At 37.8% G+C, this 15,374-nt stretch overlaps 1 protein-coding gene across 1 annotated transcript in view; it reads left to right on the forward strand.

Annotated features, from left to right (window-relative positions):
- The window catches only part of LOC140145919 (vitellogenin-like), a 33,617-nt gene that overhangs the window by 16,136 nt on the left and 2,107 nt on the right, over positions 1-15,374 (forward strand). Inside the window, exons 11-17 of the mRNA XM_072167647.1 lie at positions 1,332-1,648; positions 4,730-4,821; positions 6,435-6,559; positions 6,849-7,010; positions 7,532-7,721; positions 10,734-10,908; positions 11,937-12,125. Of these exons, the coding sequence (XP_072023748.1) occupies positions 1,332-1,648; positions 4,730-4,821; positions 6,435-6,559; positions 6,849-7,010; positions 7,532-7,721; positions 10,734-10,908; positions 11,937-12,125 (1,250 nt within the window). The remainder of the gene's footprint in view (positions 1-1,331; positions 1,649-4,729; positions 4,822-6,434; positions 6,560-6,848; positions 7,011-7,531; positions 7,722-10,733; positions 10,909-11,936; positions 12,126-15,374) is intronic.

A 15,374-nucleotide genomic window follows, 5' to 3' on the forward strand; every position in this document is an offset into this window, starting at 1 on the left:
TTTATAAGTATTTCGCTTTATACCGAAGTGACCCCTTAATGACCTTTTGACCCCAAATTAAAAATACCACATATACACTGGGCAACCACAATTTATGTGTGCATATACCGTTACTGTCCTCCGTTTTTCTTAGCTAATAAAATTTTTTGAAGATATTTCGCTTTATACCGAAGTGACCCCTTAATGACCTTTTGACCCCAAATCTGTGTACACCCCATATACACTGGGTAACACCAATGCATGTGTGCAAGTGGTATCACTGTCCTACGTAATTTGTGGAAGAAGATGCATTTTATAAGTATTTTGTTTTATACCGGAAGTGACCCCATAATGACCTTTGACCCCAAATTAAAAAATACCACATATACACTGGGCAACCACAATTTATGTGTGCATATACCGTTACTGTCCTACGTTTTTCTTAGCTTATAAAAATTGTTGAAGATATTTCGTTTTATACCGGAAGTGACCCCTTAATGACCTTTGACTCCAAATCTGTGTACACCCTATAGACACTAGGTAATTACAATACATGTGTGCAAGTGGCCACTGTCCTCACGTAATTTGTGGGAGAAGATGCATTTTAAAGGTTATTTCGCTTTTATACCGGAAGTGACCCCTTAATGACCTTTGACCCATATAAAAAAAAAATCACATATACACTAGGTAACTGCAACTCAGATGTGAACATACCGTTACTGCCCTATAGTTTGTTTAGCTAATAAAAGTTTTTTGAAGGTATTTCGCTTTTATACGGAAGTGACCCCTAAATGACCTTTGACCCCAAATCTGTGTACACCACATAGACACTGGGTAATATCAATGCATGTGTGCTAGTGGCGTCGCTGTCCCACGTAAGTTGTGGGAGAAGATGCATTTTAGTTGAAATCACGTTTTGACCCCTATGACCTCTCGTGACCTTTGACCCCGTGAGTTTCATGTAACTTGTAGGTGCACGGTGAATGATCATTGTGACTAAGTTAGGTCAAAATCGATGTAAGCATGTGAGTGCTAGAGCAATGTAAAAATTGACAGAAGAAGAAGAAGAAGAAGAAAGAACCTGTAAGAAAAAAGACACAGCCGTGACTAACGTCACGGCTGTGTAATGAACATATTAGGCAGCTCCATTTGAACTTTATACAACCTCTGAGAAAGATTCAACCTGAATCTTCCACGAAGTGAGGGTGAGTTTCAAATGGAGCTGCTAATGTGATCATTCCATTTGATATTCATACTCCCCCTGTGGAGGATATTTCCAAAATCTTCTACAGGGGTAGTGTGGATTTTAAATGGAATAGCACATTGTATTGGTATCGTTTTGACATCAACAGGAAACCATCAAGCAAAAGACAACTGAGGTCATCCCCATCGACGTCCGTCTCGCTGCCATCACCGCTCTTCGCCATGTCTGCAAGGAACTTCCAAAGAAGGTGCTAAGCTCACTCCTGCCAATCCTGAAGGACCCAACTGAGGATGTTGAGGCACGTATCGTATCTTACCTGACCATGATCGAATGCGAGCCAACTCCAGCCATGTTGACCCTCATCACCGAAGAGGTCAACAAGTGGACAAACCGAGAGGTCAAATCATTTGTGTCAACTCACCTGAAGAACTTGGCTAAATCTACAGATCCAACAGAGAAGAAATTGTAAGTAACTAAAAATGTACAACTTAGACAGCAGTGTTTGGGTGAATTGGGTGGTAAAATGAATTTAAGAGGGGTGGGGGGGGGGATCAAAATATTTGTCTAAAATTTGGTTTTTGTTGCCCCAAAAATGCCCCCCCTGGTACCACCACTGTTTGGTGCTATATATTAAAAATGAAATGCAATGTGCTATTCCATTTAAAATCCACACTGTGGAAGATTTTGGAAATATCTTCCTCAGGAGTATGAATTTTAAATGGAACTAGACTTAGCTGTGGTCTAAGACCACGAACACAGCCGTGTTGTGGCCCCTTAAATGACCTTTGACCCCAAAATATATGAAAACGCCAATAGACATTGGCTAATGTCAATGCATGGGTGCACGTGGCACCACTTTGCTATGTTACTCGTGGCAGAAGGGGCATTTTGAAGGTTTTTCGTCTCAGACCGGAAGTGACCCCTTAATGACATTTGACCCCAAACAAAAAAATACCACATATGAATTGGGTAACAACAATTCATGTGTGAACATACCGTCACTGTCCTATGTTTTTCTTAGCAAATAACAAGTTTTGAAGGTTTTTCGTTTTATACCGGAAGTGACCCCTTAATGACCTTTGACCCCAAATCTGTGTACACCCCATAGACACTGGGTAATAACAATGCATGTGTGCAAGTGGCGTCACTGTCCTACATAATCTGTGGAAGAAGATGCATTTTAAAGGTATTTCGTTTTATACGAAGTGACCCCTTAATGAGATTTGACCCCAAATAAAAAATACCACATATACATTGAGTGACTGCAGATCATGTGTGAACATACCGTTACTGTCCTATGTTTTACTTAGCTAATACAAATTTTTGAAGGTTTTTCGTTTTATACCGGAAGTGACCCCTTAATGACCTTTGACCCCAAATCTGTGTACACCCCATAGACACTGGGTAATAACAATGCATGTGTGCAAGAGGCGTCACTGTCATACATAATCTGTGGAAGAAGATGCATTTTAAAGGTATTTCTTTTTATACCGGAAGTGACCCCTTAATGAGCTTTGACCCCAAATAAAAAAAAATACCACATATACATTGGGTGACTGCAGATCATATGTGAACATACCGTTACTGTGCTATATAAAAAATGTTGAAGGTTTTTCGTTTTATACCGGAAATGACCCCATAATGACCTTTGACCCCAAATCTGTGTACACCACATAGACACTGGGTAATAACAATGCATGTGTGCAAGCGGGGTCACTGTCCAACGTAAGTTGTGGGAGAAGATGCATTTTTAGTTGAAATCACGTTTTGACCCTGTGACCCCTGCATGACCTTTGACCCCACAAGTTTCATGTGACATGTAGGGGCACGGTCAATGATCATTGTGACCAAGTTAGGTCAAAATCGATGTAAGCATGTGAGTGCTAGAGCAAATGTAATGGTTGACAGAAGAAGAAGAAGAAAGAAAGAAGAACCTGTAAGAAAAAAAGACACAGCCGTGACTAACGTCACGGCTGTGTAATGAGCACTTAGGCCAGAGTAATGGAAGACACATTCGTCCACGCCCGAATTTGAGATTTCTTGATTTTTATCAACACTAAGATGTATTCTTTCACTTGAAACTGATAAAATACAACTTGTTAATATTTACACGTATTTTTGCTTGATTTATTTCACTCTTTTCAACTCTAAAAAGTCACATGGCTCAAGAGAGCTTAGTAAATGGCGGAAATAATGAGTCAGAAATGCGCTGAATCGCGAAATATTGTGATTACGCTAGCGATTCATGGCGTGGCGTGACGCTGGCGCAACTCTGCGCGTATGTCCAGCGCGGTCAAGACGCATTCGGTATGTTTTTAGCGCCGGCAAATGCGGTGTAAACAAAACACAAATTTGCAGTCAAAATGCCACTTAGATTTTTTAATTATGTTGAATTTTGGCGGACTAAAAGCAGACATTATAAATTCATTGTTGCAAAAAGATGCATATTAAGACCATGCACCAGGTACAGCTTTTACAAGCGTGAAAATCTTGCCGTTTTAAAATATAAGGACATTTTGTGCATAATTTTGACATTTTTTTACTAAAACGTCGATTTCTCATAGTTCACTTTTGACAATATTGCACGATTTTTGTGACAAGATAACTCGAAAAATATGCAAGCAAAAGGTAAACTTTTTGCACTATCGCTTAGAGTACATCAAAGTCTAGGGAAGGTTTTCTCATTTTTTCAAAATATTTGTTTTAAACAAAAATATACACCATTATGTGCAATTTTAGCTGAATAGAATGACAAAATTGCTTTTTTCACATGTTTTTTCAATATTTCAAAAAAGAGACAAATTTCAAAAAAAAAAAAAAACCTTCCCTAAGTTCATGTCTCTTCTTCATTAAAAGCTAACTGATTTTTTTTTACTCCGAACTGATTTTTTTTTAAGTTGTCACAAAAAAATTGGGGTAAAAAAGTGATTTTTTGTGATTTTATCAAAAACTCGAGATTTTTGAAAAAATCTGACGTCACCATGGGATTCCTTGACTCATTTCCTTTCCAAAAATGTATAGTTTTATGTACTTTGGAGATACAATTCAGAAATAATGATGCTCGAAAAGGGCCATGTTCTCTCCCATTACTCTGCCCTTAAGCAGCTCCTTTTGAATTTTATACACCCTTTGAAAAAGATTTTTGACATCCTGAAAAGTTTTTTTACAGTTTCTACACACTTCTAAACTGTCATAAAAACATGAATGAAGTGGTATAGAGTAGAAAAATATCCCAATTCACAACTTTTTGGGCTATTTATTAAGCTCATTTAAGGCATACTGTCATGTTTTGGCCATGACCTTTAAAAAATAAATATTAAAAAATAAAAAATCCTGACCGACTGACCCAATTCTAAAAAGCAAACAATATTTTTTTGTGCCTTATTTTAGGTCCCTATGCCTATACTCATTCCAAATATTATTGCTACCATGTCTAAGAATTTGAATCGTGCACCAGTTTTGCATCTTAATTAGATAAAAAAAAATTGATGAATAATTAAGGATTGAATTCTATTATTTTTCACCTTTTTCAATCTCCACGTGTAGGGCCATGGCAGCAAGATATGCCATCCTCTTCCTTCGTCCATGCAACGTCACATTCAGGCAATCACAATACAGACGTATGGAATTCTTCTCAGGTAAGCTTAACCCTCTCTCTCCATGCGCATGTCGACTGCAGACGACAAGTTTCAAATTTTTATTTGAAAATTTAAGAAATGTACATTTTCATGACCATATTTGGAATCAGCGTGAAAAATGTATTAAAATGAGTACAAACAAGCCTAGTATTGGTTCAGTGGTTCTTAAGATAGCTCTTGATATTTTGAGAAAGTATCTCAAAACTTTGACCTTTAATGTTGAATCCTATGGTTAAAAAAGAGCCTTAACAAAATCTCCAGCCCATATCATAATCGCCATATAACATCACCCTATGTTTTTTTATCCACTGATTTCTATGTGATGCATAGGAAACTACCAAACTTTGTGGAACCAATGTTGAAAAGTCACCCAATATTTTTCTTAACCGTTGGTCTTATGGGACAGGAAATAGTCAAAGTTCATGGTGACAATAATGAAAGTCACCCAATTTGGGCTGCCAAATTGGTAACCCTGAGGTTAAATCATTATCATGTCAGTCAATTTTCAAATATGAAAAGTCTGTAGACAGTGCATGATCTGAGGTTACTGTTCCCAACCCAGGCTACTTTTTGTACATTACAATGCAATAACAGCTCGTACTATGACCCACTATAACATTACGCGCGCTGTACGGAATAAAGTGTAGTATCAACACGTCCGTCAATAGCCTCCAATACACGGATTTAGTGTTTCTCTACCGGAAGTCAATTTGTGCCGAAATTCCTTCCCAAAATGCAATAAGCTTTTTGCATAACAATACATACAGTTTGGAGGTTAATCAATATTCTTTGTTATGCAATACGCATATTGCATTGTGGGAAGGAATTTCGGCACAAATTGACTTCCGGTAGAGAAACCCTAAATCCTCGTATTGAGCATGTTATGAAAGTCTGTTATGTTTTTTGCTGAATGGGATATGAGATGTCCAGTCAGTGACATAACCCTCCTTATAAGTTTTCCTCTCCCGCAAAGACAACCAACAGAATGTAAAGGAATTATTCAATTTTGTCATCTGCATCACATACTGGCGTACCTCAAAAGGCTGCCTTGTGCAATTTTTTTATTGTCATCTAATTGTAATGATATACACAGTAAAATTGACTTTTATATTAAATTTGAAGTACTATCACAATATCACAACCTGATGTTAATTCATACAAGAAAGCATGTTGAAATATAAAATTACAACATGAAATTCAATAATGATAATAAAATTCACATAAGGCAGGTTTTTAAGATACATCAGCAAAATCACATTTTTGACCCCTATATCTGGGTCAAAGGTCAAAGGCTGGTCAAAGTCATATCGTATGTGTGGGGATTGGAAGGTCAGTGGTCATCCTGACTAAGTTTAGTCAAAATCCATCAAGCCACGGCTGAGCTATATGCACGAATGTGGTTGACAGAAGAAAGAAAGAAGAACATGAAGAAGCCAGAACAAGACACCATTTTAAGGCCGTTTTGTAAAGAAATTGTTGAAAAACAATACAAGCCGGCCTTCCAAAGGCAGGCTTGTAATAATGAAATTCACATCAGGCAGCTTTTTAAGATACATCAGTATGTGATGCAGACGACAAATTGATAAATCATACAATCGGCACATTTTTTGCAGACAACAAGAAATTGGGAGGCAAGTGTGAACTCAGCACTGTGTTTGACACCCAGAATATCATCCCACGCAAGATCAACACCAAGTGTGACGTGGCAGTTAATGGACAGGCTGTTAACCTTTTTGAGGTAGGTCAAAGGTCATACCTTCAGAGTTCATAACACCAAATATTTGGATGAATCAGCAACATTGTTAGAATAACTTCACCACACAAAAAAATTGGGGTAAATTATTTGCAAAGCTCCATTCTGATTGGTGATTAAAATGAAGATATCATGTAATTGACCAATCAGAGAGAATGTTAGATCGGCATGTAGTACTTTATACTGAAAACTTTATATGGATTCAATTTAATCAGATCCAATTCTGAATTGATCCTGATACTTATTTTGTATTCCTATTTTTGTTCGTGTATAGTGGAACGTGCACACCGATAGTCTTAATGATGTCGTTGATCGTATCTTTGGCAATTACGGATCATGGAAAAATAGAAAGAGTATCTTTGATCTCTTGAATGAGAAGAGGACAACAGAAACAGTTGACTATACCAAGCTGGAATTGACTAAGATTAATCAGAAGGTAAGATGAAATTGATTGATTGATTGGTTTATTGATCTGTTGATTGATTAGTTGATTGATTGACATTTTATCAGATAATTGAATGTGCACTCCGGCTTTCGTAGGCATGAATCATGCCCTTAACCTAGACCTTATAGTAGCGAACAGATGGAACGCTGTTTGTTTATGCAATCGTCGATTTTGAAGCTTGGACCTACCCACCTCAAGCCTCGACATATTATGGACGTCGATTCGATGTCAATGATTGAGGTCATACTTTTTGAAACGACATTGATAATTTACTGAGGCTTGAGGTGGGTAGGTTCAAGCTTCAAATTGATGTTGCATTAGTTGACTTTATAATATCAACTGCTCAGTGCCGGAAGTGGGTAAGTGCAATAGCTGCCACATGTAGCTGGCATGGGTAGATGAGTACAGTATACTGTGTGTAAATTGCCAAGGCAGCTATTGCACTTACCCACTTTTGGCACTGAGCAGTCAATATTCATTTTTGATAATACCCAATTTTTATCTTATTTCAGGTTAAGCCATACATCAAGCAGACTTCTCGTCATGGCAGCAGCCAGCTCAAGATGTTTGGCACTGAGACAGCGTTTACTAAGATCGATGATACCTTCTTTGAGGAACTGATGGATGTTGGCAAACTAAGCACCAAGATGATTGACGTTGAGGCGGAATTGATGAAACCACAGAGAATTAACTTCACCAAGGGTAAGAATTTTTTATAAATGTTGTCAAGTTTTCAAGTAGAGAGTATGAAAAATTTGCTTTGTAGAGATGTCGGTGTTCTGAAATTTATTGAATTCCCTAAATTGGACATTAAGACAAAATTCCGGAAATGTGAAGGAAAAAAAATGACAAGGTGTAATGCCTTTACCAATGCCGTAGCGTGTTCTCCAGTTTTGAGTGCATAGCATCATAAGAGCTTTGTGAGATCTAGCTGGTGACTAGTGGAAAATATGGCATCTGTGATTGGTTTTTGTCAAAATCTTGAATGTTCCCTTCATCCAATCAGAATTTTTTTTATATCAAACGAAAGCTAACACTTCCCGCTAAAAACACTTTTTTTCCATTCTGTCAACAGATGATGCAATTCAATGTTAATAGCAATGCGAATGTGAAAAATTTGTTGAAAACGACCTATTGAAGCACAATTTTTGATCAAGATATAGGTTTTGAAAGTCAAAACCTCAAGTGTTCCTTACAATATTTTTCAAATTTTATGTCATTAAGGGATGGGGTATGAACGTTTGGACAGTATTTATTGTGGGACATTAGAGCACATCAGACATATTGAATTGCATTCTGAATACGAAGAATGTCCTTCAGATATCAAATAATATTTTTTGAAATTGGCAATGTAATACACATTTTATGGCAAATGATTAAAAATTGATATTTTTGATATTTAACAGTACTCGAAGTAAACTTTACAAATCTGATGATTTATACTTCAAGTGTATGTAGGTGGGATGAAAAACCGACGATCAATTGCAAATTTTGACCTTTCGTATTGATGATATGGATTTTTTCCCAAAACACCAAAAAAAAATCAGGTCTTTTGGGGAAGAAAAATCCATATCTTCAATATGAAAGGTGAAAATTTGCAATTGACCGTCGGCTTTCCCTCCCAGCTACATACACTTTAAGAATATCATTAGATTTATAAAATTTACCTCGAGGACTGTTATATATCAAAAATGTGAAAAATATCAAATTTTAATAATTTGTCATAAAATTTGTGAATTTCAAAAAATGAAAATTATTTGATATCAGAATGCAATTCGATATGTCTGATGTGTTCTCATGTCCCACAAAAAATACTGTCAAAACGCTCAAAACGCTCAAAACGCTCATTCCAGATCCCTTAAATGAAAGAGCACACTTATATTATAATAGACATTTTTAAATCAAGATCGGAAAATAGGAAGCAATTTAAGACTTCTACTCAAATTTCACTCACCGGAGCGCTTTCACCGGGTCAACCGGCGTCTTCATCAGTTGTAGACGCCGGTTGACCCGTGAAAGCGCCTGGTGAGTGAAATTTGAGTAGCGAAAGTCTTACTTGCTTCCTTTTTTACCGCTACGTATGAATATACATCATTATAAGATCGGAAAACCGCAGTATTTATTCAATAAGCTAGGGGGTCAAATTGGTGCACAATGTATCAAGCAGAATCATGTACCCTTTTGAGTGAAAATACAACGATGTTAGCCAAAATCAACATGAGTCATCACAGGGAAATATTTTCTAAAGGTATTGAACTAATACTTCCACTATTTGGCACTTCACAATGTGACAGTAAATGAGAGAAAATGCAAATGTTTGTCGTCTGCGGCACATATGATTTGGTCTTCGTGTGGCCTTCGCAAAATATAAATATCAATCTCTTGCACAAGCCATACCCAATGCTTGACTGTGTCTTTCACGCAGATTTGCGTTCAGAAGTAATAGTTGTGTTTGCGTTAACGTCGATGACCCGGAATTGTAAACGGGGTCATCCATAATAAACTTCAGAAACTTCAGAACTTCAATTTGAAAAGGTTTATAGTAGAATTTTCTTATTTCTAGTCCAATAAACAATACTCACTGTGGATGTTTCGATGTCTACCAGACATCTTTTTCTACACTATTGTTGTTGCGATGTTCTACTGTTTACCACTGATGCTGATGGTTATTTAACGATGTGGTTGCCAGTCCTTTTTCCAAGAAGATCGTCAAACATGTGACTGAGGTTGTATTGCCCCTCGTCCCTGTTCATGATGGTCTCTTGTTTTCTGATCTCTATCGCCTCCTTGATCCACCGCTTGTATCTATCTGCCTCTTTACCTACTACCTTAGCCTCTTCCCAGTCTATAATATGGTCGTTCTCCTGCACATGGTCTGTGATGGCCGATTTATTGACAATGGTTTATTGACAACACTTATATTGTCCATATTGTCAAAAGGACCTCTTCAAGGCACTGGGCATTTTGAGATACAGGCCGTTGAAGTTTATATACTCAAAATCATGTCCGATGTTGATTTTTCAATTTCTACATAAACATAAACTTTGAAGTGGATATTTTAAGAAAATCAATATGAAATACCCAGAATATTAATAAAATTTGCACAAATGTAAGAATAAATTACCCGTGTCAATTCACTTCTTATGTAAACCTTTATTTTAAAACCGGTTTTTCTCAAAAACATTTTCAAGTTTGGGCATGTTTCTATTTGATTATTTGATAATTTTTCAAGAATGGCACATCCGATAGCCATAAAAATGGTGTCATTTTAAAGCTAAGATAATCGGCTTTCATCTTGTATGAATAACTCAATTTTTATTTTCCCCTCTAAGAGGTCCCTTTCGATGTGATGGCTCACATATATACTAGCTTCATTTCAATGAGCAATGGGCAATTCTCTTTAAATTGCAAATCTTGTGCAAAAAGTTGCTATTTTTGCCTGTTTTGTCATATGGTTGTAAATTCAATGAACTATGAATTTGCTAAAGAGCACTTACAAATTGTATTTTTTCACAATTTCTACAGATGTATAGGAAATTTTGACAGACCCCACTGGCATATCTTTAGACTTAACAAAAGGGGGTGTTTTCAAAGTTTGCATACAAGCACCCCTACCCATGAATATACTGAGTGTGCTGACTGGGCTGTTAGGTAAACAATTTTGAACAATATCTCTCTGAATGTTGGCATGAAATGTTCCATTTTTTTCTGCAGCAAACTTTATCGAGTATACTCGTCAATTCCCCACCATGATGGGTTGGCCAATCTCCGTGAATACGACTATTGGTACCCTCATGAGGGTTATAGTCAACACCACCTTCACTGCCGAGCCAAGTCTTCAGGATGTCAAGCAAACGGATTTGGTTGCTAAGGTCAATGTCACCCCTGAGTAAGTACTTTGATTCTTTAATTTATGTACCAAAAACCAGACTTCCTTTAAATGAAAAGATGTCAATTTGTCTTCTCCTTTGCCCTTACAAATTTCAGGATGTCACCTAGCCACACTATGTGGTTCCTTAGTTCATTGCAACTGTGAGCAGTGTCGGAAATAAGCAGAAATGTTCATTTGAGCCCCTTAGGCAACCAAAAAAAAACACCTTGTTTTGCGGGCGAACAGACTTTCGATTGGTCATTTTTGTTTTTATTTTATTTTTTCTGAAGGCTAAAGTGACCCTAAAATATCACTACAAACTAGAAAAATCAGGAAAATTTGATGATCTTCTGAAAACATATTTTGAACAATGTTCTAATTTTTTTCAAAAAAAAATTCAGTCAAAACAATCAATTTGAGCCAAAAAAAACCGGCTGATTTTTAAATTCTCCCAAAAGGCAAAATCTGAGTCGGTGTGACCCTTAAAACTCACCCTTTCTCTGTGGAAGATTCAGGTTGAATCTTTCTCAGATCACTGATCAATATTTGAATCCATATAACGGTTTGAAAATGAGGTATTTTTGTAAACTTCTAATATTTTAAGAATTGATAAAATACCGAAAAAAGTTTACATCAAAACAAATCTTTCAGGGACACCCTGTATGGTAGATGGAATGCTCACTATAATTTGTAAGTTATTTCTATTTATTGGGCTATTCCATTTAAAATCCACACTACCCCTGAGGATGATTTTGGAAATATCTTCCACAGGGAGAGTATGAATTTTAAATGCATTTCAAACACATTAGGCAGTTCCATTTGAAATTTGCCCTCCCTCTGTGGAAGATTCAGATTGAATCTTTCTCAGAGGGTGTATGAAATTCAAATGGAACTGGGTATATGTTCATTCCATTTGAAATTCATACTCCCCTGTGGAAGATATTTCCAAAATCTTTCACAGGGGTAGTGTGGATTTTAAATGGAAATAACCCATATAACTGTGAATGAGCGTGTCCACATTTTCTTGTCTCTTTTTCAATTCTCAGGGTGATTTTCATCGGCACTCGCAGCTTTGGATGCCACACCCCTCTCAACAAACTCGTCGCCGAATCCAATAATACCGGCAACTTCACCATGCCTCTTGTCACTAAGCTGAAAATCGACTATGACATGAAGAAATACAAATTTGAAATTGACCATCTGAAGAGAGATAGAGTTGATGTCCTCAATGTCAAGTAAGTTGTCTAATCCCTTGAACATGGATAAAGCCTTGTAGGTGTAGACTTTATATTGAAGAGGTTGCTTCATCCATGTTTAAGGGCCAAAAGTAAATGCAGGAAACATCTCATATTTACTTTTGGCCCTTGAGAATGGATAAAGCCTCATAGGTGTAGACTTTATATCAAATGGTTTGCTTCATCCATGTTCAAGGGCAAAAGGTACATATGATGTTTTTCCCGCCCAGTGAAGATGTGTGACACGATCTGGTTCATAGAGGCCAAATCGGCAAATTTGAAATTGAGGCGAAGCAAAAATATGGAGTAAAAAAACAATAAAATGCTTAAGAAAGTAGACATTACAAAGCTTCATAATTTTAAGACCAAGTATGCTAGACCTTTGGTGTTTTCAGTATATGATAGCCTAATGTTTTATAAGGTAATAATTGTGTAACTCAATTTTCAAAAATGCCTCGTTTGGCCTCCATGGACCCATATGTGACCTGCTAGCACAAAATCAGTGTTAAGTCTCAAGTTGGTAGTTTCGAGACATCCTGGCTGCTAAATTGATGTTCTTTGTTTAACGCCTGGGGGGGCACTCCAACTTTGGAGGTGGCGCGTATGTAGGGCTGTTAAGACCCTAGACCCTCCCTCGGGTCCGTGGAGAACGACTGGTAATGTAGATTACATAGCATTAAAAATCAACCCAATACACGGACCCTCCCAGTCTGTAGGCAATTTGACTTCCAGCTCCCACAAACTGCTGGAAGTTCACTTTTCTGGATTTGGAGTCACGCAATCTTTCTATATACCACGTCCATGTTTTCACTACATTAACGTTTGTGTAGCGACTAAACAACGATATTGTATCCGACCAATCAACGCAGCTTGCGGGGATATTTGAAAAGGCTTCCTAGCTAAATAATGTGCAAACATTTGCAAACCGCACGCGATAATATACGCAAGATGGACAATAGGCCTAAGTCCGGTCGAGTGGTTGCCTTTTATTATTGCGCGTCCATGGGTCTTTCAGACGCGGGCAACGTCCAGATCAATACCTCTCAGTTGTTGACAAGTGTCCCATCCGATCTTGCGTCACATCCCGCGCATAGCTTTGTGCTACCATATTTGAATTGAAACTGGGGCGGGGCTTTACGTAATTGACATCGGAATCACCGTGCCGTTGAACGAATATTTGGAAGTGAGATCTCTAACAGATTGGACCAGTCTCGGAATCAGCGCTCAATGGACTTTCGCGTTCACTTATAATACTGAGTATATTTCTATATTGCTGCATGGTTGACTGTGGTGGGTGTAATTAGTGGCGTCGATTTGTGGATGAAGAGGAATGGGTTTTGGCATTGAAGAAAATAAGGGGGGAGTTGGCATTTTTTTTCATAGGGCATTACGTAATTATTTATTGTTACATTATCCAGAGATGGAACCGAACCGAGACTGGGGGCCAGTCTATTAAGACCCCTTTTTCAGCATCAAAGACCCCATGTTTTTTTTTACGAACACATGCTCTGTCACCTGAAGACCCCCATATTTTTCCATTTGATCTGTCACCAAAGACCCTTACAAGTTCAATTTGAACAGCATCTTTCCTTTATCACTGATTTTGTTACTTATTTTGAAAAAACAAAGAAATTTGAAGCCATTTAGAACTAGAAATTCAATTTTCGAGGTTTCTGTGGCGCTTTTTCGGCTCTCTCCCAAAGATTCCTTTTAAAAAAAGGTCATGTTCTCACCCAATGACCCCGTATTTTTTACATTTTGCTCTCACCGAATGCCAAAAATCATGCTCTCACCCAATGACCCCATATTTTTTACATTTTGCTCTCACCGAATGCCCCTTAGTGCGAAAGTGCCAGCCCTACACCTATAATATCCCCCCGGGTTTAACACACACCTGTACATACCAGAAGTACGATTGTCAATAACTTGAAAGAATACTTGCCAAATTCTTTCTGTCTCACTCTTGAACATGGTCACTGCATTAATGCACCCAATTTTTCTTGAAACCTTTTTATGCACCAAAATGGAAGTCTTCTGATTGGTCCATGAGACACTCTTCAGTGAAGGCTCATCGGGATTGATCACCAGCAAACCTGATATTAAGAAGGAAGGACTTAAAATTCTAAAATAGGTTTCACTAACTGTATGCCATGCCTGGACCACAATATGGATGCTTTAGTTAACTGACCCCTCTGTTGTGAATGATAGCTTGACAAACTGAGAATAGCGTACAGGACACAATCCGAGAACAGTCCCATTCCTGCCATCAACCTTCTTTACTTGATGGCTTGTGTCAATGCTTATGATTGTACTTTCATTTGGCAAATGTCTGTCATCAAGACTCTCCCTGAATCTCAGAAAACAGCAATGAAGACCTTCCACTAAATGGCGACCGAGTGATGATCTTCTTAGGGGTGGGAGATCCAGGTGCTTCCACTGAATGCACTCATAATAATTCTAGTGATCAATGTATGTCTTATCTCCATTAGTCAAATATAAATGAAACTAGTCTCGTCCTCATTCTAAGTGTATAGATGGTGTGGACCTGATTATGTCAACTGGTATCAATTTTGTGCATGAAGGATCTGGCACCCATCTAGAATACACCCTAGAATAGCCAAATGTGAATGGATTTATGTTGAAAACACTTCTATCAGAGTTGTCATACTCTGTGGCTGTCTCATCTTTCTAGTTTGGTTTTAGAATGTATGTACACAAACATCATAAATATTCAAAATTTACACAAAATGTGCAAATCAAAATGAAAGATCAAGCAACTTGAAATACAGCAACATAAAAGCGTGAAAATTTTGACTTTCTTCGCTTGGAAGAGGTGCAGAATCGGTGCTGAATTGGTCAATGCAGCGCCCCCTAAGGTGGCACCTAGAGCATGCGCCTCCAGCTCCCTTTGTATATGCTACTGGTGGGGCCCACCTTAATTCTCTCTCTCTAGCAGGTGGCACTATGTAGTATTGCTGTGGTCTTCACAAGAGTATGCCATCTCACTCGATCTGATGCCAAGTGTGTTGCACCTTGCATTCCTTGGTTTGTAACCAGCTTCACGTCATTAGTCCAAGATGTTGGTGGACGTCCCCTTCCTCATCAGCCTTCCATGGCTCCTTGCAAAATTTGTTTTTCTACACCTCCATGGTTCCTGACAAAGTACTTCAGCTTTCTCCTCATTCTGCCGTTTCTGATGCTGACACTATGAACCGTGTAATTCCAGTTATAGGAGTACTGGTATAGTAA

Source organism: Amphiura filiformis, chromosome 2 (genome assembly GCF_039555335.1).
Source record: "Amphiura filiformis chromosome 2, Afil_fr2py, whole genome shotgun sequence".
Lineage (NCBI taxonomy): Eukaryota > Metazoa > Echinodermata > Ophiuroidea > Amphilepidida > Amphiuridae > Amphiura > Amphiura filiformis.